The 27,631-nt window shown below is 45.5% G+C and overlaps 1 protein-coding gene across 6 annotated transcripts in view; it reads left to right on the top strand.

The window, feature by feature from the left end:
- PLCE1 (phospholipase C epsilon 1) overlaps positions 1-27,631 on the top strand; it is a 3,624,599-nt gene that overhangs the window by 2,450,050 nt on the left and 1,146,918 nt on the right. For all 6 annotated transcript variants that reach the window (XM_069611343.1, XM_069611341.1, XM_069611340.1 and 3 more), the window contains one exon: positions 9,922-10,029. In XM_069611343.1, coding sequence (XP_069467444.1) covers positions 9,922-10,029 — 108 coding nt within the window. The remainder of the gene's footprint in view (positions 1-9,921; positions 10,030-27,631) is intronic.

The raw sequence follows: 27,631 nt of genomic DNA, 5'->3' as shown, positions 1-27,631 counted from the left end.
AGAATGAAAAAAAATAAGAGAATAAACCTCCTTGCAAGAGGTGTGCTGGGCCTTTTTCCATAGTGGTTTGTATTTTTTTTCTGGTGTGAGCATTGAGGGGTTTCTCTACAATACTCCAGCATCCCAAGGTAGCAGATAGCTATCTTAAGCCCATTATCAACCACAGGAATAAGGAGATACACAACACATGAAAATAATAAGTAGAAGAAAGGAAATGCATTGTTGGGACATTTCAGTTGGTACACAAAGTATGAAAGATGACAGAAGAAAGTGTCACTTCTAAGAGGGAAGCCTTTGCCTGTGAGGCTATGGAGGTGAGCCCGCTACGCAATACCATCCCTAGGGGTAGAGGCAAGCGGGACCTGACTGGGAGAGACTAACCACCTCGGGACAAGGACTCCCGTACTTATGGGGCACTCCCTAACCAAAATCTCACCGACCCACCTGCGACCAAAGCTAATAAGGAACTGTGTGATAAACCACTTAGAATATGGTATTGCCATTCAAATACTTTAACTATACTTATGGAGAAAAAATCATGGAACACTGAGACGAGGAAACCCATTGGAAGAATACAGAGCCGTAATCAAACAAAGAAAAAAGACTTTGACGCTGCAACAAGTAAGTCCCAAAACTGCATAATAAGAATGGCAGGCGGGGACCTTGAAAGCGAACAACCCGCCAGCTTCAAAACAGCTTGTCACAATATGAGAAGGAACAACTGGACGTGCAGTGTCCAACTTTATCAGTGAGCATGGGAGCAGACTCTGACTCCACGCATTGGAGAGAGAAGGAGACGCAAGATGCTGAAGTGGAGCGTCCTGAATCAAAGGCAAGTGGTGGCGTGACCACAAGACCATTGTGGGGGACCCGGGTTCCGTTAACTATGCCAATACCGCCTACAACACGGTTCTGCATAGTGAACCGATCGGAGGAAGAATGAGGAGATTCCTGATGAATCTGGAAGCCAACCTGACAATTGGAAAAGAGGGTCCTGAGCTGCCACGAATCCCAGTCTCATTATCGCTGAACAAATCAGGTAACAGGAAAAGCGAGAGACCCAGTCTGGAGTGCGCATTCTCATGAATGAAGAAAGTGAGAATAAGGATTGGAGTGCTTATACTCGTCCCAATTATAACAAAGTAACAAAAGTGAATGAAAAGAGTAAGAATAACCTCTCAGACATTGATGTCTGTTTCAGACACGATGTAAGGCTAAAAGTGAAAGAAGAACAAAGGAAAGGGGCAAATATAAAAAGAGCAAGAAAAGAGAAGTACAAAGAAGGAAGATTAAACAAGGGGAAAAGACAGTTGAGACAGTGAAGAACCCAATATCAGAACTGAATGATTTAATCAAAGGAATTGCTAATAACTTTTGAACTGGGTGCAAGAACCTATTCACAAAGGCGGAAGTCATTCTCTAGTATTTATTTTGCTCTAATAGTGGGAGGGTTAGGACAGGGTAGTTTGGACAGCAGACAGAGAGCACCTTAATTGTGTTGGGGGGAACACCCTTAGTATAGGGAAACTTAGGTGTTTTCACATATAAGTTAATAAATGTCAGACGTGAGATGGAAAATCTGAGTATGTGTCCTCCTTCTGACCCGCAAACAGAAGCCATCAGTGAGGAAGTTATGATGGTATTCCAGAGAGGTATGTTGACTGCCGAGGAGGAGGAGGAGGTTGATAAAAAGTATTGCTCAGTTTGTGGCCTTGCAATGGAGGCACCATGCACAAAGCCTGCATGGTGCTATAGCCAAGATCTTTTTGGAACTTAGACTACAAGAACTCAAATGGAGTTCTATCCGCCTGATGCAGGCTAGATACTTCTTGAGAAGAAGGATGATCCTTTTGTGGGCTGACTTGTGCTAAGGGACCAGAACCTGTCATGGGCCTGCGTCTGAAAAGTAGATAATAGAGCTTCGAGTGTGCTTGTGTATAGGAAGGTAACTCTTGCAGGGTTCGAAATTGAGTGGAGCTAGGAGCTATTGAACTCTGTGCATTTGGGAGAATCTATAAAAACACATTATGACACATATAAAACATTTTAAGCAAAATAACACACAAATTGTTGTGTTTCCAATTTACATGGAAGTTAGATTTGCGAAACGCTATGTACAAGCTCCTCATTCTCCATTGGTAGCTCCTGGTCACTGGTTGATTCTGGATACTCAGGGGCTGCTTTTAGCCCCTGCTTGTCCAATTTTAATTTCGAGCCCTATTCTTGGATAGTGTCATGATCCCTGCTTCCAAGGGGTCAGGACTTGCCCCACGACCTTGGAAGCAGGCCCATGACTCTGATCCCAGGAACCAGCCAGTCCCTATAGGGACCCTCTGGACCTTGTCCTGGCGCCAGTGGCGCCAGGCTCATGATGATGACTGGTCCCGGCACAGGAAGCGCCGGGCTCATATTAGATAAGAGTGCTTGGTGGACCTACCTGTAGCAGACCATGCTGCTTACTTACCAGCTAACTGGTCTCCTGATCCTTCTCTGCCTGGAACTACTTTTTCTGTCTGGGTGGAGCAGGAGCCACTCCCTGGAAGCAGAACACAGAAACTCTTCTAGAAATCTGGAACTCTTTTCTTACCTGGGTGAGGCCGTGGAAGGCGACGCCTAAGCACTACAGAAGGCTATTTAAACCACACCCGATTGGTTTCACGTGCTTCGCGTTATTCTGCATCTGCAGCAGGACGCTCACCGTGTCAGCTCCAGGAAACCTCCAGCTCCAGATCCTGTGAACACGAAATAACCTGCTGGAATCCAATCTTCAGTCTTCTTCAGTCTTCTGCAGCTCCTGCAAAACAAAGGCACAGGTTAGGCTAAAGTAAAGGCAGTGAATCTACTTACCTAATCCAACGGCAGCATCCAAGGCGCCTTTTTCTGCCTTTCTCTTCCGGCATCCGACATCTGCAAAGAGAGAGAACATCGGTCAGTAATATTCAACTACAAGTTCTGCTTACCTGTGTTACGCCCGTTCCAACTCAGCTCGCGCTGCATTCCGGCACCTGCAAGGCAAGATACATTGGTTAGTAACGCTTAGTTACAAGACTGCTTACCTGTGTTACGTTCGCTTTCAATCTGTTCGCGCTGCACCTCAGTACCTGCAAAGACAAAAGAGACATTACGGAGCATTCTCCAGCGCTAGTGCAGTCTTTCTACTCACGTGCCATTAGAAGGATAATCTTCATCTTAAAAGCATCTGAAAAGGGAAAGTCATAGACTTTACAGACTTAAGACTTTTGAAAGAGAAGAGAACAATGCAAAAGGAACTTTAATACTTACAAGGCACGCTCGTGCATTAACGGCGTCTTCGTTCTCAGCAAATCCTCTGCTATCAAGAGGCATTTACCTACATAAGGTAAGCGCAATATCAACCCATTTCCACGGGGAAAGAAAGGGCGAGAGGGGCTAGGAACTTTCCGAACCTTCCAAACACTAATACCTTGGTTTACCCTTGCAGACATCTCACTCTTCAGCTTAAACTGTCGGTGGGAAGGGGGCCCAGTCCGGGAGCAAAACGAACCCTGCGCCTAACACTGAAGACAGTATCCTCGCCAGATCAAGACCTGCGCCTCCGGGGGAACCAGGTGAGCGTTACAGATAGTGGATAACAACTTACATTTGAAAAGCACCCAGGCAGTTAGTACCTGTTGAAGGTGACCCTTGTGCAAAAGGAGCATCACAACGTCATGCCCTGTAGGAAAGTTCTGTATCTGTATCGACGACTGCAGATCCCAACAGCGCGACTTGTCTCCTGGAGCAACCATCAAGATCAAGAGAGAAACGTGCTAAAAAGCTTTAAATACCACAAGACTGCGAGTGGACTGAAGGATATTTACAGTGTGCGAAAGCCCTGATGTCTTGTTTGTAGCATCGAATTGGACCCTGAACTAGGACCATATGTAACCGCCTTTGTACCCATGAAGTGAAAACCACCCATGCCACAGTCAAACACACACCCTCATGAACCTGAGGTGTATCATTGCTAACGTGACAGGTAAACAAGGTATGGGTACCTGTACGTGCCTGAGTTTTTACATCATAAGAAGATGACAGTGACAAAAGGACAAGCCGACAATCAGGCCAGATATGTACACAAGAGGTTTGTCTCGAACTATTGTAAGTACCTAGGTTATTGCCAACAGGGGCTGGTCAATATCCCAAATACTGTCTCCAGACTCTATGTCAGAAAATAAAAGGCAGGACTCGGAATAAGTAGTTCACAGTGAACAATTTAGATCCTCTTTGAATGTAATGTACCTTTTAACCCCACATATAGTTCTACTTGTTAGGTAGAGAGATTAGGGTAATCCCCCCCCCTGCAGAAAGGCAACCTGCAAGGATACAGATACAAAGTATACTATGTCCTTTACAACATAGTCACATTCCCCACCTCAACCTTATGAAGCACAGAAATACCAGGAGGACATGAGGGGACATACTAAACAGCAGGATATGGGGTACAACTGAAGTCATAATGTCTCAGGGGCATCAAATCCGCACTCAAATGAAAATACCCTATAGCGCATAGAATATCAGAACAACCCCTGCACACAGTTTATCATTAAAAGCACTCTTAAGAGAGCAAAATGGACTAGTACTGTGTAAAACTGCCTCTCTGAAATTGAGCAAATAAATGGAAATCCCGAATATTAATACTACATAGTGTTCAAACTGAAAACTCAAAGATGTGTAACTTTGCATCTGCTGAGGCACAGTGGAAACTAAAGCACAAATATAGTGCTTCAAGCTATAGGCTACATTTAGGACAGGACACCTTCAGTTGCACACTGGAAACAAACATTTCTAATAGTCGACACAAAGGGCAAGATTCCAGACATCCTACCTGACTAGCTACATTGATTGCCACAGTGGAGAAGTGGAATGTGAAAGGGACCCAAGCTAGCAAAAGAGGCATGGCGCTGCGATTCGACCCAGGGTGAAAAGGTCTGGTGCATCAACATCATGTGATGCCGGTCGCAGCCACAACTTCAGAACTGCTGAAGACCCGAAGGCATTCCCAAGCCCCAACACCAAAACTCATCTACACCACTGCGGCGAGCTGGAGAAGTCCTGAACCTCCACAAAGACTTGCTCGGAGTGTGTGGGTGGGGTCTTGCCCCATTTTTAAACCTATCACAGGCATATGCACTGACTGGGGAGAAAAGGAGAAGACCGATTAGACAAGGGCAGCCAGGGGAGTTGCTAGGCCTGGAAAAGACCTGGGGCTACGCTGATGTCGGAACTGTTGGGACTGGGGGCTAGCTAGTCTTTTGGTTGTAGCTCCTGAGATTCTATCCGGGGCTACAACCAAAAGACCATGGGCTATAGCCCCCTTAGTCCCCCCCCCCCTAGCAACGCCCCTGAGGGCAGCTATCCAATCCAAACAGGCCAAGGAAGATATAAGCCTGGAACAAACAGTGTGGGGTTGCTGGGTGAGGTGATAAGCAGGAGTGGAAGATGACCAAGAGACCAACATGAGGAAGGAGGAGGGAGCAGTAGTCTATGGCAGAGGAAGTTGGAAAGATACAGGAAGGAGGGTGACAGTGGTTCTGCAGACTGCTCCAAGTGAAGAGAATGAGTTAGAGTAAAGAGTGAATGTGAATTGAACAAGAGTCATTGAAAGAAGGGTGTGTGGGTAGAAGGGGAGGGAGGAGAGTAGTAGTGGGACAGTGGTAGGGGAAGGGGGAGTGTAGGAGTGAGAGTGTATTGGTGGTATTTCTTACGAGGCGATTAGTAGTGAGAGAGTAGTGGTGTTAGTGGAAGGAGGAGTGTAGAAGCGGGAGGAGGAGCTTTAGTAGTAGTGGGTAAGACGAGTTAATATCAAATGGTGGAGGCAGGACAAAGGCAGAGTGAAACATCAGAGGGACAGAAGGTTGGTGGGGAGGTTGTGAGTGGAAGGCGTTAGAGTTAGAAGGGCAAGGTGAGAGTAAGCGTGACTGGTTCTAGGCGATGCCAACAGAGAAAATGCACGGCACATTCTTGTATCCCGTAGAACACTAACAATTGGACAGAGAAGGGACAGATAGAAAGCCCCTGAGGGAGTCTGAGAGCCAGAGTCTTGGGCAGATCTCTGTACATTAAAATAGAGACAATACAGTAGGGATCGCTGATGAATAGCACTAACCTGGAGACATGGCCGCCTGGGTTAGGGAGGATCTCCAGGGAGAACAGAGAGAGGAGGATGGCCTTATGCCCACAAAGTTCTAATGAACACACTTGGACTGATACTGGCTCCCTCTTCTCTGTCAGTAATAAAATTAAGTCATATCAACTCACTGGCTACTGCCACTAAATTGAAGACAGACCTGGGATGGTGGAGTAACGAACACAATCTGCTGTTGGGGACACCTTTTCAGGACCCTCCTCATCGTCCTGTGTTAACTTCAGATTTGTCCATTATTGGCTGGCGTTTCTTCAAATGCATTCACTTTGGTTGCATTTTGTTTTAGATGTTATTCTATCAAAGAAATCCATGTAGACCAGGGATTCTTTGTCACATTTAACCCAATGCCAAAGCAAATTGTAAATGTCTACCACTAATGCAAAACAACTGAAGTCCAGGAATGACTCCCTTCTCCTTGGGCTGCTTTCTACCCAAGTTCTTCTCAATATAAGATCTTTAGATAGTTCTTAGCGATCAACTGCAACAGTTCATTCAGTTCACTTAGGAGACTTTTCCAATTCCCTGCCTTCCCCTTCTCCTCTTTACAGGTGCTCTTTTTCCTGGAGTTTCTTCCAATCTGTCTTTCTCCTATATAATTGAAAGTCTCTCTTTCTCTGATGCCTAACTTTTATCTTGAGAATTATAATCAATTGTCTAATTGTCAATGTCCTCAATCCTGTTATTGCTTCGCTTTTCACTGAGACGAGTATGATGAACCCAGTAGTAATTCTCCCTCTTCTGGTTCCACTGCGTCTTACTTTGACAAATATGAGTATGGTATTCATTAGACTCCACTACACTTTCCGGATATCCCATTCTTCCCGTTACCTTTGTTGTCTTGAGAGTGCATCACCGGGTCGGTAGTCCGTCTCACAGACTCTACTCCTTGGGTCAGGACGGTATCTTGGGTATTCTATTCCACACTCCTTGACACACTCTGCAGTGTCACTTCGTGCTTGGCTTCTCTACCTGGGGAGTTTTTCCCAATGCCTTCTCACGGGTTGCCTGGTCTGGATGTCGCTTCCTAATGTCCTGGACTCATTTGCTTGATTTTCCAGAGCCTTTCTCCCATTTGGTGCAACGTTAAGTGTAAGCCTCCTCTGCTCATAGGAAGCCATGTCGCCTTCTCTGCTTTGCTCGGTCTGCTGCCAGTACAGCTTTGAACTTCCTGGGCTTCTTTCTCTCCTGAATCTCCTCTTTCAATGCTTATGATGTTGCGCTGGGGCTTCCCCTGCGTAACGTTTCAGACCTCCCTCTGTGTTGGACTGGTGCTCATTATTATTCCCTTGGTTTTCTTTGTCACAGTTACAGACAGGTACTTTTCCTTATATGGCACATCACAGTAGCAGATATATAGTGATTCTTCTCTTCTCCCAGCGGGATTTATCATGTTGGGTTGTTGCGTGAGTTGGGCAGGGAGTTCATCATCTGAGCAGGAGTTCTTGTCCCCAAGGGGGGAGTCTCTCCTGGTGAGGTCCAGCTTGACTCTTCCCCTAGAAATGGTATCACGTAGCGGGCTCACATCCCTAGCCTCAAAGGTAAAGGCTCCCCCTGGGTAGAAGAGAATGAATCCATTGACTCGTCACAACTTTCCCCCAGCCCCAAACTAGCTTTTCAGATATTAAAATGAACCTTTCTACACGAGGTGATGCTCTTAGCTTTGATTCATTAAAAACATTCCACCCATCACTTTTTTGGTGATACTCTAAGCTCTTCATCTTGCTGGAGATTTAAATCTGGAAGCGGACGAGCTTAGCCTCTCCTCAAACCCAAATCACGAGTAAGAACTCAAGCAGTGAGTGCTACAGGAAATATTTCAGATATGGGGAGCCCTCAATGTAGATTTATTTCTGACAAGTAAGAACTGTAAGTTCAGCCTTTATGCATATCGGATGAGTCAAGGTCTGGATTCTCTGGGAGACAGCCGCAAATATCATGGAATCACAGGAATCTGTATGTGTTTCCTCCTGTCCCCTTGATAATGAGAGTTTCAGAAAAATGTCAGAGCTCTCTTCATTGCCTCCTGATTCCAAATGCCCCAAACTGCCCGACTCACATGTGGTACTCAGAGTTTCTAAGACTGAATAAAAAAGGTTCCCTTGTTGCCGAACCTTCTCAGCCAGAAGAGGTCAAGTTGTTCATCCCACCCCTTGATCAATGAACTTAGTGACTTGGCTGCTGAGATTCTAGTCTATGTCAATCTAAGTTCATCTGACAAGAAATTGGGTGTAATTCAGGCAACTTGAAAAGATTGCGTACGAAAGCAGTATAAGCAAGCAGACTTGTGCCCTTCACTGGATGCTTGAGCATGGCTCTGTTCATCATTCATCTTCCCTGGTTGATGGCCTCTCTTTCCTACTTTGCATGGGTGCTTCACAGGTCAAAGTTGATTCTTGTAGAATGCATTTATCAGCTATCGGGGCTTACATAAGCACTCAGTGGCTTGTTTTGCCCACAGATAATCTAGGATTTTACATTTGTATCCCCCACTGTCAATGCCCCTTCCTTTATGGGATCTTAAATGTTGTCTTGGTTGCTTTTGTTCACATACATTTTGAACCCATGGCTTCATATGACTTTCCTAGTGACTTCCTAGTGACTCGGAAAGCTGCCTTTCTAGTGGCAGTTACATTGGCCAGAATAATAGCATAATTCCAGCTCTTTGCTGTTCTGAGCCTTATGCAGTTTTTCACAAAGGCAAAGTTGTTCTCAGAACTCTTCCTGCCTTTCTCCCTAAAGTGGTGGCTTCATTACACATCAACCAGGAGGTTGTTCTCCCTGCATGTATTCCCTTTCCACAATCTGATCTAGAGAGAACTCGGCATTGTCTTACAAATATTATCTGAATCGCTCTGAAAACATCAGTCCAACATCTTTTCCATTAGTCCGTAGTCCCATTTCCTGCATACACCCTGCCCGTTATCCCCCTAAAAATAGTTGTAAGCTTAATAACCCGACAGTTGGATCCAAGCACTGATGGGTGTTGCAGGTGGGCAGTATCAGGGGGCTAGCCATGCCCACGCTTCGGCGCCTTACAAAAAAGCTAAAACATGTACAGAGGAATCTATTTGTTGTGTGAACTAAGGCCCTGGACTCATCCCCTGGGATGGAAACCCATAAGTATGGAGGAGAGGCCACTGTGGGCTAAGATTATAGAAGCATGTAACTTTTTGTTATTGGTCTCCACCGTGGATTGACGGTTACTGAAATTAGTAATATAGTATGAATGGGAATCCTATTGTGATGGTTGTAGCATGCTGAAGAAGGGCAAATCATTCATCAGTAGTAACCTATGAATGTTATACTGAACAGGTACGGCCAGCTACATTTTGAAATTTAATGTAACAGTGGAAAGTACAACTTCCCAAATTGCCTTTATAATGTTGCATGAGTAGTTTGTTAATGTATTTGCATTAATTAAGGGAATGGTAAGATCTGTTGTTTAAATCAGGCATGGCATGTATCCCAAGAATTCTGTATTGTGCTTGACAAATCGCTTGATGGTTTCAATGAATGAACCCCAGGCCAACATCCTACATTTCTAACATATACAGTATTTGAATTTCAAAATTTCACCAGCAACAATGTAAATTGTTACTGTGGCCCATGATCCTCAAGAAAGTTCCCGTGACATATTATTTGCTCTGTGAAAAAAATATTTTGATCAATGGGAATTGATGTTCATGTCTTTTTCACTTTGCGAGTTCTTAGCAGTATTTTTTGCAACCCTGTTTATTGACTTATTTCTATTACAGGTACTCTTACAAGGCTGTAGGAGTGTGGAGTTAGACTGCTGGGATGGCGATGATGGTACGCCCATCATTTATCATGGACACACACTCACAACCAAGATTCCATTTAAGGTATGTCAATGATATGACATGTATTTACATAGGAGAGTAAACTGTTGTAGACAAGTTTGTCAAAAATATGAAACTATTGCTAAGTGTGTTCATTCCATTTTATTTTACACTTTGCTGCTGCGATTTTTACAGTCTGTTGGTATTGTGCTGCGACTATTCATCACACCGATTTTTTTTTTTTACTGCAAACACTTTTGGTGTTTGCTCTATAATTTGATACTATAATGTGATAATTAGACAGTTCCTTCCACAGCTCCCTTTTTTCTATCAAAAACTGGAAGAGTATAGTCCATAAACATCAAAGTGGTTCAACAACACTGCATTTATTAACAAATGTAGCAACAATTCCCCTACGATTTTCAGAAATAATTTTGCTTTCTAGATATGCACCCGCTTTTTTATTTTTTTTTACAAATGGCGTATGACTGTCAAGTGATGGTAAAGAATGTGGAGCCTAGATGCGTGATAAACTATATGATCTTCATTGCTCAGGTTTTGCATGTGTACAATGGAAAAAGAGGATGACATTACAAAAACGGAACAACAGCTAAAAGTGGTGCAGTACCAGTCTTGGGCACTTTTATACAATGCCATTTTAATGTATTTTTTATTAGTGTGTTTCAGTAAAATACTTTTCGCACAGATAAATATAGATTACAAAAATACATTGCGACAATAAAATAGTTAAAATACCAAATAATGTCTAGTATATCTTATGATCAAGACAATAACAGACACATTAATTTCATAGTTATTGAATCAAAGTCTGTTAAAGACAGTTCGATTGGTTTGTTATTAATGCAAGTGCTACCTCCCATAAATTCTTGATGGAAATTATCATAAGTATTTTATTGCCTAGCATACATCTGCCCAAAAAAGTGGAATTTTTCAATGTTGGAACGCTTATCGTGAACGTTCGGACTGTCCACCACAGTTCACGCGGTGCTCTCCTTCCAGCTCCAGCATTATCGATTACGTATTTGTGGCCAATGATCCATTTGTCGTAATTGATATGGGCATTCACCATCGTTTGGCGAGCGACCATTCTCCTGCCATCTTATCTTTAGGCATGCCGTTCCCAGCTCTGGCGATCGTAATACAGGGCCTGTAATCCTCAATAGAGCAATGACCATAGTGGGCTAGAATCGAGGCTGCAATGGCATCTGCACGCAGGGTCTTCTCTAATGTTCCAACAATGGGGCCTGTTTCTATCTGGGGGAAGATGTAGCAGCGGGCCTCGTGACAATAAAACAATTTGAGGGCCTTATTGGACAGGTCTCTGAGAGTGTCCCAATGGTTAACAAGGGGAATTATCGGAGGGCCGCTGGCACTGTTCAGCTACATAGACACTGCTATGATAGAATTATATGCGACAAAAAGAGATCACTCCGCAAAGAGTTGCAGAAATTGTCACAGGAGGTTGCTGACCCAGAAGCGCACGCTGAAGGTAGGAAGATGATTAAGACCACCTACTCCAAGTAGCTTATATTCCACAAGTATTCAAGAGAATGCTAAAAGTGTCGTGATCTGGTGATGTCTTCAATTAACAACGAAACGGGGAACATTCTGGCAGATTGTCAACGGCCAAGGCTATCCTCTGTCAGATCTTGACGGCGTCCCTGAGTCTGAATGGATTGCCTATATCACATCTACCCTGGGACACTCTCAATTGAGGCAGCCCTTTGTCCCTAGGGTTATGGGGCACTGGATTTACAGGAAAGATATACAGGAGGTTGCTGGGTTCAATGGTGCTATCAAATCCTCCAGAGCTCTGGGGCTGTATGGCCTCTGCAATCTGATCATCAAAGCCGACATCTCTCTCTGGGCAAGGGTCCTCCATCATCTATTTAGCTGTATTGCTATTACCAAGTTCCTTCCCTACTCTTGGCATGACAGCATCCTGGTTCCGGTATACAAGAAGGGTGCTCCAGCTGATCCCTGCAACTATCGCCTTTTTGGCCATGTTGGACGGTTCCTCCAAGGTCTTTGTGCAGATGTTATTGGACAAGCCGAGCAATTGGGCAGAAGCTAATAACATCATCCCCTGGAATCAGACTGGCTTCAGGAAGGGCTTTTCGACATCCTTCAACATAATGGCACTCTCGACCATTGTCGAGCAAGCACGGATGATTCGCAAGAGACCTATGTATGCTGTATTTGTGGATTATAGTGCTGCATTCAACAAGGTTGACCATGCCAGGTTGTGGGGGAAGGGAGACAGTTGGGGGATCTCACCTGGCTTATTAAAGATGATCATGCTGTTGCACGCAGAGACCTGTGTTAAAATGAGGCTGGAGGGCCATGGGGGAACATCGGCCTGGATCCATACAGAGGTTGGCCTGAAGCAGGGCTGCATCTTGGCCCCCATCATTTTCAATCTATACCTCTCTGACATGGGGCTTGCTCTGGCTGACCCTAAGTGCCTCCCACCCAAGCTTGGCAATATGGTGGTACTATGGATGGGGTACGCAGATGACATTGTCGTCTTGGACCTCACGCCGGGCGGTCTCCAAACCTCTTTGGATAACCTCAACTCCTTCTCAGCCCTGAACTCTCTGAGGGTAAATATTGCCAAAACTAAGATCATGGTTTTTGAGGTTTCCTGCAGACGTGCAGTTAGGGTAAGCTGGAATTGGAAGGGCATCCCAATTGGGGTTGTGAGTCAGTATGTTTATCTTGGCATTGTCCTTGAAGCTAGTCCCAGAGGCACGGCTGTCGTGATCTCTGCTTCCAAAAGGTCAGGGTTTTCCCAACTCCCTTGGAAGCAGATTCATAACCCAGGTTCCGAGTGCCAACCAGTCCCAATTGGGACCTTTTGGACCCAGTCCTGGCGCCAGTGGCACCAGGCTCATAAATATGCCCAGTCCCAGCGCTGGAAGCGCCGGGCTCATAATGCTTGGGTGGACTTACCTGCAGCAGACCATGCTGCTTACTTGCCTGCCAGTTGAGCCTCTGATCCTCTTCTGTTTGGAACTACTTTTCCTGTTGGGTGGGGCAGGAGCCACTCCCTAGGTTCAGAACACTGGAACTCTTCTGGAAAGCAGGAACTCTTTTCTTACCTAGGCGTGGCTGTGGAAGGAGGTACCTAAGCACTACAGGAGGCTATTTAAACCACACCCGATGGATGAATCTTGCTTTGCGTTATTCTGCATCCTCTGCAGCAGAACGCTCATCGTGTCTTCTGCATCTGATCCTGGGCCTAAGGAAAAAGGCTTACCATCCTGAATCCAGTCTTCAGCAACATCTATAAAGACAAGAAAGAACAGGTCAGCATTACGGTCTTCAGTGACAGCTCTTCACTTACCTGGGCCATCGGCTGTCACCAACGCCTCGCGCTGCATTCTGAAAGACAAAGGCTTACCTACTCTTTGTGCGCTCCGGAGGTCTTCACACTGCATTCCGGCATCTGAAAGACAAAAGCTTACCAACTCTTCGCACGCTCCGGAGGCCTTCGGCGCTGCATCCTGCATCTGAAAGACAAAACAAGGTGCGTTTAAAGACATTGGGGAACTTTAATACTCACGTGCCATTACTCCTTACCACATCTAACCCAGTGGGTATTCCGGCACCCTGCATCCGCTCCGAACTTGTACCTGCAAAATAAAAAGACAGTTAGAGCGCATCGTGAAGCAGGCAACAAGCGCTTACTTACGTGCTTCCAGGCGCTTCTATTCATCACACGGGCTCCATCTTCAACTCACTTCAGCCCGTCATCCACCATCGCCGGAACCCTGCAAAACAAGAGACATCATTACTAAAGACTTTAAAGACATTAGAATTACTCGAAACTTACCGTTCGTGCAGTAAACGACGGACAGCAGTCCTCTGAAGTCAAGAGGCCTGCTTCCCTTATCCAGTGAAGAAACTGGTTACAGCACCCTGCCCCGAGGCAGATGGAGAGCACGGCGTTCACTTACCTAAGGTGAGAGCGTTAACCTTCGGGGTTCTACAGGAGAAGAGAAAGGGAAGAAGAGAGAGACATTCAATAACCCAGTTCATTAATCCCATATTTTCTATCTGCAGGCATCTTACCCTTCGAGTCAAACATACAGTGCACAGAGGTCCAGCCCAAAGAGCCAGCCCTGTGTTACACATCACCTTTGAAGATACGGTATACGCCCAGTCAAGTCCGGCGCCTCTACGGGAATCAGGTGAGCGTTACAATGGCTCACCTGAGCAGCTTAAAGGTCCGCTCTGCTCGAATTTTGGGGGCTGTTTATTCACTTGCGAGCCGGGGAGGAGGTTTCTCGGTGGGAAATTTGCTTAAATTGTTCACTGCAAAAATTGTTCCCATCCTCTGTTATGTATATGAGGTCTGTGGCTTGGGAATATTGGGGGTCCTAACCAAGATCGAAATCAAGCTCCTCAGATGTCTTCTGAGATTGCCATTTTATGTCCCGGCTAAGATGATTGCCTTGGAGTTTGATCTCTTCCTGATTCGAGCGAGCAACCTATTAAGCAGCTTGAAGCTCTATTGGAGACTTGCCCATGCCCGGAGTAACACTCTGATAGGGATTCTGCATAAGACATTCACCACTAAGGCTGCCTACATGAAGTATTAAATCCTTGGAAAGATGCTGAGCCTTGTTGATCAATGTCTCGGGAGCTCTCGGGAGGATCATCTGTTGCTAGTTGTGAACCAATTAAAGCGTGTGCTGAGTGGGAACCTGGCGACACTCAACCGTGAACAAATGATTGTCACCTTGGCCGCCAAGCCTACGGCTGACGGGTTCTATCCGTACATACTTGAAAGGTAGCTGGTCCCTCTGTATATTTGTACGTTTCTGGGTAACCATATTGTGTGGAAGTACCTTCACCTTAAATTCAATGCTGTGAATACATTTGAGATTGTTGGCCGGTGGTCTGAAGCTCCTAGGAGGGACAGATGCTGTCGTTTTTGTGGTAATGGTAAGGTGGAAACGGTACACCACCTACTCACAGTGTGACGCTTTGGCTGAGCTGCGTAGAAGGGCCCTTATGGCGTCAGGGTTCGAATTTCCTTTCCCCTCGGCCGCCCTGTGGGATCTTTTTATGTCTGACTCACATGAGGGCCTCATTGTTTTTCTCACTAAAATGTGGAGAGATGTGTATGGCATAATTCAAATGCTTGAGGAGTGAATGTTTTTTATTTTCTTTTGGTTACTCTAATTGGTAGGATCTGTTTTATATGAGAAATGCATTTCTTGTTGATGAAATGTACTTTATTGGTGGGCTTTACCTGTATGTAAGGTCTGGCCATGATGATATGTATTACAAGTTATTTATTTAACTGTATGATACAATAAAATAAAATTTAAAAAAATATATAAAAGTTTTTAAAAAAAGAAACCTATCTTGCCCTATTTCTAAGAGGGGTTGCAAAAGACTATCAGGATGTCCAATAAAGTAAAATGTCCACCGTCCTGTATCCAAACCTATTTCCATCCTGTACTCTCTAGATTAATTAAGGAAAAACGGGGTGTCTTTTTGATCCAGAAGGAGGCTTCTCTTGTTCTGAATGCCAATCAAATGTTTAGTTCTTGATGTGGAAACACAACGAATTGTTCCGCTATTTAACTTAAAAGTTCTTGAAGTTGGATGGTCCTCCAAATATATACAAACCAACAGGATGCTTGGGGAATTGTTTTCCCTCCTCTTTTCTTTCACATTCTGTCTTATTTCACAAATCATAGTTCCCCAGTATCAGTGGGGAGTTTCTTCTGTGCTTTCTCAGGTTCACAAATGTAACATCAAGTCTGGTTCATTATCCTGCCAGACTTGACTGTAGATCTTAGAGTTCCAGAAAATGTCCCTTCTTTTAGCAATGGGTCCTCAACCCCTTATCATCACTTCACGCACCTCTCTCTCTCTTGTGTGGATCCCAGACCCCTCTATGTTATCTCTGGATCTCCCCAACTTGCTCTGGACCCCAGCCCCTTGGCTGCATGCTTCTTCAAACTGATATGGGTCCCAGACCCTGGTGTGCTGCTTTAGCAGGGATTTCTCGACTTTGTATGGGTCCCAGACCCTTCTATGATGTTTGTAGTATCTAGTACCCTGTCTGGTTCACTAACCTGGCAGGCATTGTTTCTCATATGTCTTTTTCTTGGCTCCTGGTACAAGGGAGATGCGGTTCTTCAGCCTTCCCCAACCGCCTCCTTCATTCTCCTTTATCTCTACCATCCGCTACGGTAACCCAACTACCTTTTGTGATGTTACCAGCTGGACTGGGCAACATCTCGGAACTGCTTTTTCTTGCTCTAGGCTTCCGCACGCCTTCCCAGGTCTGGTCCCTCCCGGCGAGTGCTTCTCGGTCTGATCGCATGGTCTGACTCCTGGTCCCCACCCCCCACCCCCGGTCATCCGATTCTCCACCCTGGACAGCGGGGAACACTACCTGTGTTTGACAAGGCTCTGTCAGCCTTTCCTGTTCTCCACAGTGAGCCTCCAGCCGGCTCTCGGTTCCTCCAGGGATGATCTGACAAAGTACAGAGTCCTTCTTCCCTTTTTATCTTTGGTTATGGCTCTAGTTGACTGTACCGCATATGTTGGTTCCGCAGTAGGCTTTTGCCTCCTTACCTGTTCTTCGTGTGGGTGGATTTGTGAACTTCATATGGCTATCCCTCACTCTTCCTCTTCCCAGTATGGTCTGTGTGGATGGGGTCTTCTACCCTACATAAATGCACGGGTGTTTGGGGGGCCAGAGAGGACTGAGTGGGGTAAGAGGAATTAGGGGACAGAAATGGAGGGGGTGCTTAACGCGTCCTCCCAAAATAGTCACCACTGGTCCCATAGAGGGGTTCCCTCCCCATGAGATCCACCCACTGAATACCACCCGTAGGGGGACTATCGGGTAGCGGCCTCACCTCCCTGACCTTATGGGAAGGAGCTCCACCTATGGGATCAGTGACAATACCCTGGGATTCTTCACACTGTCTAAACACAAACTACATACTCTATTGTGCCTGCCAGTTGAGCCTCTGATCCTCTTCTGTTTGGAACTACTTTTCCTGTTGGGTGGGGCAGGAGCCACTCCCTAGGTTCAGAACACTGGAACTCTTCTGGAAAGCAGGAACTCTTTTCTTACCTAGGCGTGGCTGTGGAAGGAGACACCTAAGCACTACAGGAGGCTATTTAAACCACACCCGATGGATGAATCTTGCTTTGCGTTATTCTGCATCCTCTGCAGCAGAACGCTCATCGTGTCTTCTGCATCTGATCCTGGGCCTAAGGAAAAAGGCTTACCATCCTGAATCCAGTCTTCAGCAACATCTATAAAGACAAGAAAGAACAGGTCAGCATTACAGTCTTTAGTGACAGCTCTTCACTTACCTGGGCCATCGGCTGTCACCAACGCCTCGCGCCGCATTCTGAAAGACAAAGGCTTACCTACTCTTTGTGCGCTCCGGAGGTCTTCACACTGCATTCCGGCATCTGAAAGACAAAAGCTTACCAACTCTTCGCACGCTCCGGAGGCCTTCGGCGCTGCATCCCGCATCTGAAAGACAAAACAAGGTGCGTTTAAAGACATTGGGGAACTTTAATACTCACGTGCCATTACTCCTTACCACATCTAACCCAGTGGGTATTCCGGCACCCTGCAGCCGCTCCGAACTTGTACCTGCAAAATAAAAAGACAGTTAGAGCGCATCGTGAAGCAGGCAACAAGCGCTTACTTACGTGCTTCCAGGCGCTTCTATTCATCACACGGGCTCCATCTTCAACTCACTTCAGCCGGTCATCCACCATCGCCGGAACCCTGCAAAACAAGAGACATCATTACTAAAGACTTTAAAGACATTAGAATTACTCGAAACTTACCGTTCGTGCAGTAAACGACGGACAGCAGTCCTCTGAAGTCAAGAGGCCTGCTTCCCTTATCCAGTGAAGAAACTGGTTACAGCACCCTGCCCCGAGGCAGATGGAGAGCACGGCGTTCACTTACCTAAGGTGAGAGCGTTAACCTTCGGGGTTCTACAGGAGAAGAGAAAGGGAAGAAGAGAGAGACATTCAATAACCCAGTTCATTAATCCCATATTTTCTATCTGCAGACATCTTACTCTTCGAGTCAAACATACAGTGCACAGAGGTCCAGCCCAAAGAGCCAGCCGTGTGTTACACATCACCTTTGAAGATACGGTATACGCCCAGTCAAGACCGGCGCCTCTACGGGAATCAGGTGAGCGTTACAACGGCTCACCTGAGCAGCTTAAAGGTCCGCTCTGCTCGAATTTTGGGGGCTGTTTATTCACTTGCGAGCCGGGGAGGAGGTTTCTCGGTGGGAAATTTGCTTAAATTGTTCACTGCAAAAATTGTTCCCATCCTCTGTTATGTAGATGAGGTCTGGGGCTTGGGAATATTGGGGGTCCTAACCAAGATCGAAATCAAGCTCCTCAGATGTCTTCTGAGATTGCCATTTTATGTCCCGGCTAAGATGATTGCCTTGGAGTTTGATCTCTTCCTGATTCGAGAGAGCAACCTATTAAGCAGCTTGAAGCTCTATTGGAGACTTGCCCATGCCCGGAGTAACACTCTGATGGGGATTCTGCATAAGACATTCACCACTAAGGCTGCCTACATGGAGTATTAAATCCTTGGAAAGATGCTGAGCCTTGTTGATCAATGTCTCGGGAGCTCTCGGGAGGATCATCTGTTGCTAGTTGTGAACCAATTAAAGCGTGTGCTGAGTGGGAACCTGACGACACTCAACCGTGAACAAATGATTGTCACCTTGGCCGCCAAGCCTACGGCTGACGGGTTCTATCCGTACATACTTGAAAGGTAGCTGGTCCCTCTGTATATTTGTACGTTTCTGGGTAACCATATTGTGTGGAAGTACCTTCACCTTAAATTCAATGCTGTGAATACATTTGAGATTGTTGGCCGGTGGTCTGAAGCTCCTAGGAGGGACAGATGCTGTCGTTTTTGTGGTAATGGTAAGGTGGAAACGGTACACCACCTACTCACAGTGTGACGCTTTGGCTGAGCTGCGTAGAAGGGCCCTTATGGCGTCAGGGTTCGAATTTCCTTTCCCCTCGGCCGCCCTGTGGGATCTTTTTATGTCTGACTCACATGAGGGCCTCATTGTTTTTCTCACTAAAATGTGGAGAGATGTGTATGGCATAATTCAAATGCTTGAGGAGTGAATGTTTTTTATTTTCTTTTGGTTACTCTAATTGGTAGGATCTGTTTTATATGAGAAATGTATTTCTTGTTGATGAAATGTACTTTATTGGTGGGCTTTACCTGTATGTAAGGTCTGGCCATGATGATATGTATTACAAGTTATTTATTTAACTGTATGATACAATAAAATAAAATTTAAAAAAATATATAAAAGTTTTTAAAAAAAGAAACCTATCTTGCCCTATTTCTAAGAGGGGTTGCAAAAGACTATCAGGATGTCCAATAAAGTAAAATGTCCACCGTCCTGTATCCAAACCTATTTCCATCCTTTACTCTCTAGATTAATTAAGGAAAAACTGGGTGTCTTTTTGATCCAGAAGGAGGCTTCTCTTGTTCTGAATGCCAATCAAATGTTTAGTTCTTGATGTGGAAACACAACGAATTGTTCCGCTATTTAACTTAAAAGTTCTTGAAGTTGGATGGTCCTCCAAACATATACAAACCAACAGGATGCTTGGGGAATTGTTTTCCCTCCTCTTTTCTTTCACATTCTGTCTTATTTCACAAATCATAGTTCCCAAGTATCAGTGGGGAGTTTCTTCTGTGCTTTCTCAGGTTCACAAATGTAACATCAAGTCTGGTTCATTATCCTGCCAGACTTGACTGTAGATCTTAGAGTTCCAGAAAATGTCCCTTCTTTTAGCAATGGGTCCTCAACCCCTTATCATCACTTCACGCACCTCTCTCTCTCTCTTGTGTGGATCCCAGACCCCTCTATGTTATCTCTGGATCTCCCCAACTTGCTCTGGACCCCAGCCCCTTGGCTGCATGCTTCTTCAAACTGATATGGGTCCCAGACCCTGGTGTGCTGCTTTAGCAGGGATTTCTCGACTTTGTATGGGTCCCAGACCCTTCTATGATGTTTGTAGTATCTAGTACCCTGTCTGGTTCACTAACCTGCCAGGCATTGTTTCTCATATGTCTTTTTCTTGGCTCTTTCCAAGTACTGGTACAAGGGAGATGCGGTTCTTCAGCCTTCCCCAACCGCCTCCTTCATTCTCCTTTATCTCTACCATCCGCTACGGTAACCCAACTACCTTTTGTGACGTTACCAGCTGGACTGGGCAACATCTCGGAACTGCTTTTTCTTGCTCTAGGCTTCCGCACGCCTTCCCAGGTCTGGTCCCTCCCGGCGAGTGCTTCTCGGTCTGATCGCATGGTCTGACTCCTGGTCCCCACCCCCCACCCCCGGTCATCCGATTCTCCACCCTGGACAGCGGGGAACACTGCCTGTGTTTGACAAGGCTCTGTCAGCCTTTCCTGTTCTCCACAGTGAGCCTCCAGCCGGCTCTCGGTTCCTCCAGGTATGATCTGACAAAGTACAGAGTCCTTCTTCCCTTTTTATCTTTGGTTATGGCTCTAGTTGACTGTACCGCAGTAGGCTTTTGCCTCCTTACCTGTTCTTCGTGTGGGTGGATTTGTGAACTTCATATGGCTATCCCTCACTCTTCCTCTTCCCAGTATGGTCTGTGTGGATGGGGTCTTCTACCCTACATAAATGCACAGGTGTTTGGGGGGCCAGAGAGGACTGAGTGGGGTAAGAGGAATTAGGGGACAGAAATGGAGGGGGTGCTTAACGCGTCCTCCCAAAATAGTCACCACTGGTCCCATAGAGGGGTCCCTCCCCATGAGATCCACCCACTGAATACCACCCGTAGGGGGACTATCGGGTAGCGGCCTCACCTTCCTGACCTTATGGGAAGGAGCTCCACCTATGGGATCAGTGACAATACCCTGGGATTCTTCACACTGTCTAAACACAAACTACATACTCTATTGTTCCTACATATATTCAAACGAGTACCCATTCATATCAAACATGGGAGTTGATTAAACCTCACCAGCATGAAAAACCTCTTCACTCGCCGTCCCGGGCATTTGAGTAAGTAAGGCTGCGGTTTTTCCAGTAAATAAGTTTCCAGAACATTCTCTTGAATCGAACCATAGCCTTTTGTGAGTTCTAAGTTGGCTCAGAACTCCCAACAAAAGGCCTTCTTAAGCAATTGGGCAATCAGAATATGCAATTCAAAGTTCCAGTCAATGTACCATTGTATTTTCTATGCATAAGAGATGTAAAATGTGTTAAGTATATCTAGTTTTTTATTTTCTCCTTCTGCCAGTTCTGAGGCCAGCAATGAATAAATCAGAATGATGTATTACTTAATGATTTTAAGCCACATAATCACTTTTCTGATGTCCAGCAAAGTGGCCAATGTAGCCAGTCCTAATTCCAGTCTTATGACACATACAAGTACACAGTTCGAAAGACCCAATATGTACATCAACTGTGTGCCTTCTAATTGCGTAAGCCTCTTATAATCAGGCAAGACCCAGGATTCAAGGCCATACAAAATGGTTGGCACCAAAGCTTGCGTGTAGACCAAAATTAACCCATTAGTTCTGAATCCATGATGCATGTGTATGAACTGCATGATGGATTCTAATTTCTTATGTGCGTTTAACTCAATGGAGTCCATTAACTCATTAGCTTATTTTTGCAAGAGATTAAGGAGCCCAGAAATGTATAAGAGGTTGTCAGGTCAATTGTAATATTTTCCACACAGAGAGTTGTTATCAGGGGGCACTCTTTCGGGCTAAAGTACATCATTCAGGTTTTCTTGGGATTGATCATCAGATCATTAGCCTCAGAGAATTTAATCAAAGCTGAAATTGCCCTGTTAAGTCCGATCTGTGTGTGGTCTATAATAACTATGTCGTCCACATATGACCAAAACTGTATTGGAACTAAAAGTGGTCTAGTACCAGTCTTGCACCACTTTATTGCAATGCCATTGCAGTTTAGGATTATAATAAAAGGTCTGGGAAAGAGGCACTCTGGCAGACACCAAAAGAGTGGCAGGCAATGTCAACTCTGACTGATGGTGCATCTGAGCTTCAGTACGCAAACTGACAATGTTTAAATACCTCTGACCAGTAAACATAGTACATAATATAAAGTAGGTCTGAACACCACGCTGAAGGTTGGCCCATTTGGCCTGCAGCCAATGTATTATGTCCCTGGCCACAGGATTGTTTAAAAACGCATTACATTATCTATTCTTGTAATTGGAAGAACTAGCACAGTGTAGATTTATATGTTTTTATTTTTTTTATTGAGGAAACCAAGCCTTTTGACCAGAAACAATAACATTTGGAGCAATCCTAAATCGGGAACCTTACATTACACGGAGTGATAATGGATATTTGACTAGTTGCTGTTAGGGGATATATGTTGGACATACCTGGGACACGGCAATCCACATGACAGACAGTAGTCCAAGGAGACTGAATATGTGCAGGGTCCTAAGTAAAGTGTAGCAAGATCAAGGTAGTCCTGGGAAGGGAATAATGTGAGAGAAAGTTGAGAGTACTCCTTCTAGGTTCCGAGGATGAAGCTTCAGTGAAAATGTAATGTAGTGGATGAATGTGACATTTTTGACCTGGGGAAGGTCATGGCCGTGGGATCAACAAACAACTTGAAGCCAAGGATTTGGTTCAGTTTCTTTATTCGGCACAACAGATAATTAGAGTATTATGTTTGTGACTCGTTTGTGACTGAGTGTTATCCTGTACGGGGCTCAAATGATTGAGCCCTTCTTAGTACCTTGTTCCTCAGTCCTTCACTTTCTCCCCTGAAAAGAATTTGCCATGCCATTGGTAAACAGGCATCAACAGTCTTTTGGTTTTTCAGTGTTATTTGCTTCTTTCTTTGCATGTTGCAGATTCTCTATTGTTGTCGGTTGCTCTCAACAGGATGTCACATTGGTCTACCTGGACTTGGGGGAATACCTGCAACCACCACCATGGTGCCTTGTGTTTTTCGAATAGGGGTCAGGTGTCAGGCTCATTTACTGATGTTGGACAACAGAGTTTAGCAAACATTTTGGCCATTTGTATGTGCTTCAGGCCTGGCACAACTGGTTATTCATTCATGCCTTCAGTTGCCACTTGCCACTTCTTCATTAATGGGGAATTCTACTTATGGTCAATGCTTTTAAGACTTTCCCTCCTTCCCCTCTCCTATCCCATTCACTGCTTTCCTCTTCCTTTATTCATTCCACATCTCCTGTCATCCTCTTGTTTGCTTCTGTCTCTGTCTTTCTCTGATTTTTCCACATGTCCCCCCATAGCCCCCTCACTGCTTTACCATGCAACTTGTTCCTCCACCTCAGCTTTCTCTTTTGCTAGTTCGCCTTTCTCAGCTCCTCTCTCATTTTTGGTAATTTCCCTCTCAGGCACCATTCTCTTTCTTAGCCTCCGATGCCTTATCTTGTTGTCTCTTTCCATTATTTCCTGCTGTGTCTCTTCTTGCTACCTCTGTTACTCACCGGCCGGCGAGTGGTTCAGGCAACCGACCAGGAATGTAGTACTGGATGTTGATTGAAGAGCTCGAGATGGAGCCTCCACCTGAGCCTCCTCTCTGTTGAGGGAATAAGCTCTTTTTGATGATATGACCCTCAGGTGTACTAAATTACAGACTGAGAGACTGATCACCCAAAGGAGCGGGGAGAGCACACCGCCACGGACCCAGCTAAAAGAAAAAGACAATTGGTAAATATTTGGAAAGAGCAAAGATCATGACAAGAAAAAGCCTCTCAAAAGCAGAAAGTACCTGGGTCACCCACTCCCCTTATCGCAAAGGAACAGAAATGGAATTTCCCCTGTAAGCACAGAAAAGAGATTCTAATTTGAGGATTCTGATACGAATTAATAGATTCAGATAGGAATTAATAAATAAAGTGAAGGAAGTCTTACCGTAACAGAAATTGAACAGGGATTGAAATAACCTAAATTGAACAACGAAGGTACAAAACAATAAACAGGAAGGTTAGTAGGGATGCTAAACCCGGGCGGCACGAGGGGCGCACTAGATTTGGGTAGGTGCACACTTCTCAGCAAAGCGTCCCTGTGTGCACTTTCAGAAAATGAGTTTTTAGAGTTTCATCAGCAAAGCGTCCTTGCGTGACTTGAAGAAGCAAATCCAAAACCTCTGAATGTAGTCGAAATCCACAAATAAACACTGGAATTGGAGAAGGAACAGTACCCAGTACGTGGAGTCAGCTGGGAAGGTGAGGAAAACCAATTGAAGGCGGTGGTAGGTAAATCAGTACAGAAGGAAGGCAATCCAGTAAACAGGCAGCGAGATCTGATACACAAGCGGGCTAAGGACAGTACAGAATCAGGAAGAAAGCAATCCGTAGGACAGGCAAAAGTCCGGTACACAGGTAGGCAGGAAACAATACAGAATCAGGAGACAAGCAAACCGTAGAGCAGGCAAGGGTCTGGTACACAAGAAGTCAAAGGTGTTAGAGAAGTTTCAAGGCAGTCCGTAATTGGAGAAACAGGAATTGATACACGGGAAGGCAATGGTTAGGAAGGCACAGAAGACAAAACTTCGAATGCCGGTTGCAACTTTAATCAGAAGCAGCGTCCTTACCGCTGCAGTGCCTAATATACTCAGGAGGCGGAGCGCCGTAAGCCCGTCAGAGCTCACGTTCCGAATAGTCGGAACTACACGCAAAAGGTAGGTTTCCTGGGAGTTGTAGGCAAAGGTTAGGTTGTCGATACCTTTGATGTTGTTGAGCCCATCCTCCAGGGTAACCGCCACCGAGTGAAGTAAGGGGTTGATAAACGTCGGATATTGTGGAGAAGCGTCACAACTTTGGTAGATACCTTAGTGGTCTGTTTCGCCTGGCGTGATGAAGAGGTGCGCGGGTCATTCAGACCCCGATGTGTGACAGTATCCACCCCCAAAGGCAGCGCCAACCCCTTGCGGGCATGAAAGCGGGGCAGAAGCACCGGAGCTCGGATGTTCACCAGTGGTTCCCAGGATCTATCCTCCGGGCCATATCCCTTCCAATCAACAAGATAGTACGGACGACCCCTGCGTAGCTGGAAATCCAGGATATCCGCCACCTCGTATTTGACATCGCCATCCACCCTGACCGGGGGAGGACGAGCAGGCAAACGAGTAGAAGGCGGACAAGGCTTGACCAGGGAAACATGAAAAACCGGATGCACTTTCCAAGAAGAAGGCAATGAAAGCCGGACCGCAGCTGAACTAATCACCTCAGTGATGGCATACGAACCCACGAACTTGGGAAGAAGCAAGCGTTTTCCAGGGATATTCAAGTTACGAGTGGACAACCAAACTTTCGTACCCACTTTATAACTGGGAGCAGGAATCCTATGCTGATCCGCATATTTTTTAGCCTTAACCTGAGCATGGAGGAGGTGTTCCAGAACAGGTTTACGAACAGATTTGAGATCCCATATACAAACTTGTGCAGCCGGGTTGTCAATAGGAAGTGTAGGATCCAGGGGCACAGACCGAGGATAGTAGCCATACAAAGCAAAGAAAGGAGAAACACCAGAAGCCGAATGTCGCGAGTTGTTATAGGCGAATTCGGCGGGTGGCAACATCGCCATCCAGAATGATTGGAAATGAAGACAGAGACAACGCAGGTATTGTTCAAGAGTTGCATTGAGCCTTTCGGTTTGCCCATCCGTCGGCGGGTGATAAGCAGAACTGAACCTGTCACAAACACCAAGAGATGATGTCAACGCCCTCCAGAAGTGGGTCGTAAACTGAGGGCCGCAGTCCGAAACGACAATAGAAGGGAGCCCAAAGAATCGGAAAACCTGTTTCAGAAACATGGAGGCCAATGTAGGTGTGGAAGGCAGCCAGGAACACGGAATGAACAGTGCCATTTTAGTGAAATAATCGATGACAACCCAAATAGTATCAAAGCCCTCCACAGAAGGTAGATCGACTATAAAATCCATTGAGACCATATACCATGGTTTATGTGGCACTGGAAGAGGCTGCAATAAACCCACGGGTTTAGATCTAGAAATTTTAGACTGAGAACATACTGAACAGGAGGCCAAGTAATCGATTACGTCGCTAGACATAGAAGGCCACCAAGCCCAACGGCGCAAAGATTCAAGAGTCTTTTGTTGTCCCGGATGAGCCGCCATAAGCGAATCATGAGACCAAGCAAGTGCACGTAAACGCGCATCACCAGGAGGTAGAAACATTCTGCCCTGGATGTAGGGCAAACCTTGCACTATATCGCGGTTGAGAGCCTCACACTCCCTTGCATGTGAAGAAACCCACTCAGAGATCAGGGAGCGTAGTGGAGGTTGAGGAGTGCACCCACAGACCACTGTACAGGGTAGCAAGAGAGAGTGGTCATTAGTTTTAACCACCAGAATTAGAAGACAAACGTGACAAAGCGTCAGCACAGGTATTGAATCGGGCTGGCCGATAAGTGATGGTGAAGTTAAATTGTGAAAAGAAGAGATGCCAGCAAGCCTGTCTAGCAGTAAGATATTTCATGGACTTGAACGCAAGAAGACTCCGATGATCTGAAAAGACTGTGACAGGATGACGCGCACCCAGCAAATGATGTCTCCATTCAGAAAAAGCGTCCTTGATGGCCAACAACTCTCTTTCCGTGATAGGGTAGTTCTGTTCATATTGAGTCAACTTCTGTGAATGAAAAGCAACAGGATGGATTTCACCTGAATCGGGACAAGGCTGGGATAGTACTGCTCCAATGGCAGAACCTGAGGCATCGGCCTCCACTAGATATGGTAAGAGCGGATTTGGATGTTGCAGTACTGGAGCAGTCAAGAAGGCGGCTTTCAGAGCTTCAAAGGACTGTTGCGCCTCTGGACTCCATTGGAATGCCCGTTTAGAACTGGTCAATGCTGTCAAAGGAGCTGAGATGGATGAAAACGAGTAAATGAATCGTCTGTAAAAGTTTGAAAACCCCAAAAAGGATTGTAATGCTTGGTAGTAGTAGGCACAGGCCATTCGAGAACAGCTCTAACTTTAGAACAGCTCATTCTAATGCCGTGATTAGTAAGATCGTACCCTAAGAACTCTACTTCAGTAGAATTGAATACTCATTTTTCAGCTTTAACAAATAAATGATTGTCTCGTAGTCTCTGAAGCACGAGACGAACATGGTCAACGTGTTCCTCCATTGAAGAAGAGTATATCAAAATATCGTCTAAGTAGACAATGACAAATTGATCCAGATAGTCATGAAAAATATCATTCATAAATGCCTGGAAGGTAGCAGGCGCATTACACAACCCAAAGGGAATCACCAGGTACTCAAATAGTCCATATCGGGTCTTGAAGGCCGTTTTCCACTCATCCCCCTCTCGTATTCGAACAAGGGTATATGCACCTTGAAGGTCTAGTTTAGTGAAAACTACCGAAGAACCAAGCTGATCTAAGAGAACAGATATCAGCGGAAGAGGGTATTGATTCTTTACAGTTATAGCGTTCAAGGCCCTGCAATCAATGCAAGGGCGAAGATCGCCTTCTTTCTTAGGGACGAAAAAGAGGGGAGATGCCACAGGAGACTTAGATGGTCTGATGAACCTGGTGATCAAGGCCTTGTCGATGTATTCCTTAAGT

The sequence above is a fragment of the Ambystoma mexicanum genome, chromosome 8, assembly GCF_040938575.1.
Source record: "Ambystoma mexicanum isolate Mex_15411 chromosome 8, UKY_AmexF1_1, whole genome shotgun sequence".
NCBI lineage: Eukaryota > Metazoa > Chordata > Amphibia > Caudata > Ambystomatidae > Ambystoma > Ambystoma mexicanum.
The sequence above is the reverse complement of the archived record's forward strand: the minus strand, read 5'-3'. Positions and strand labels throughout refer to the sequence as shown.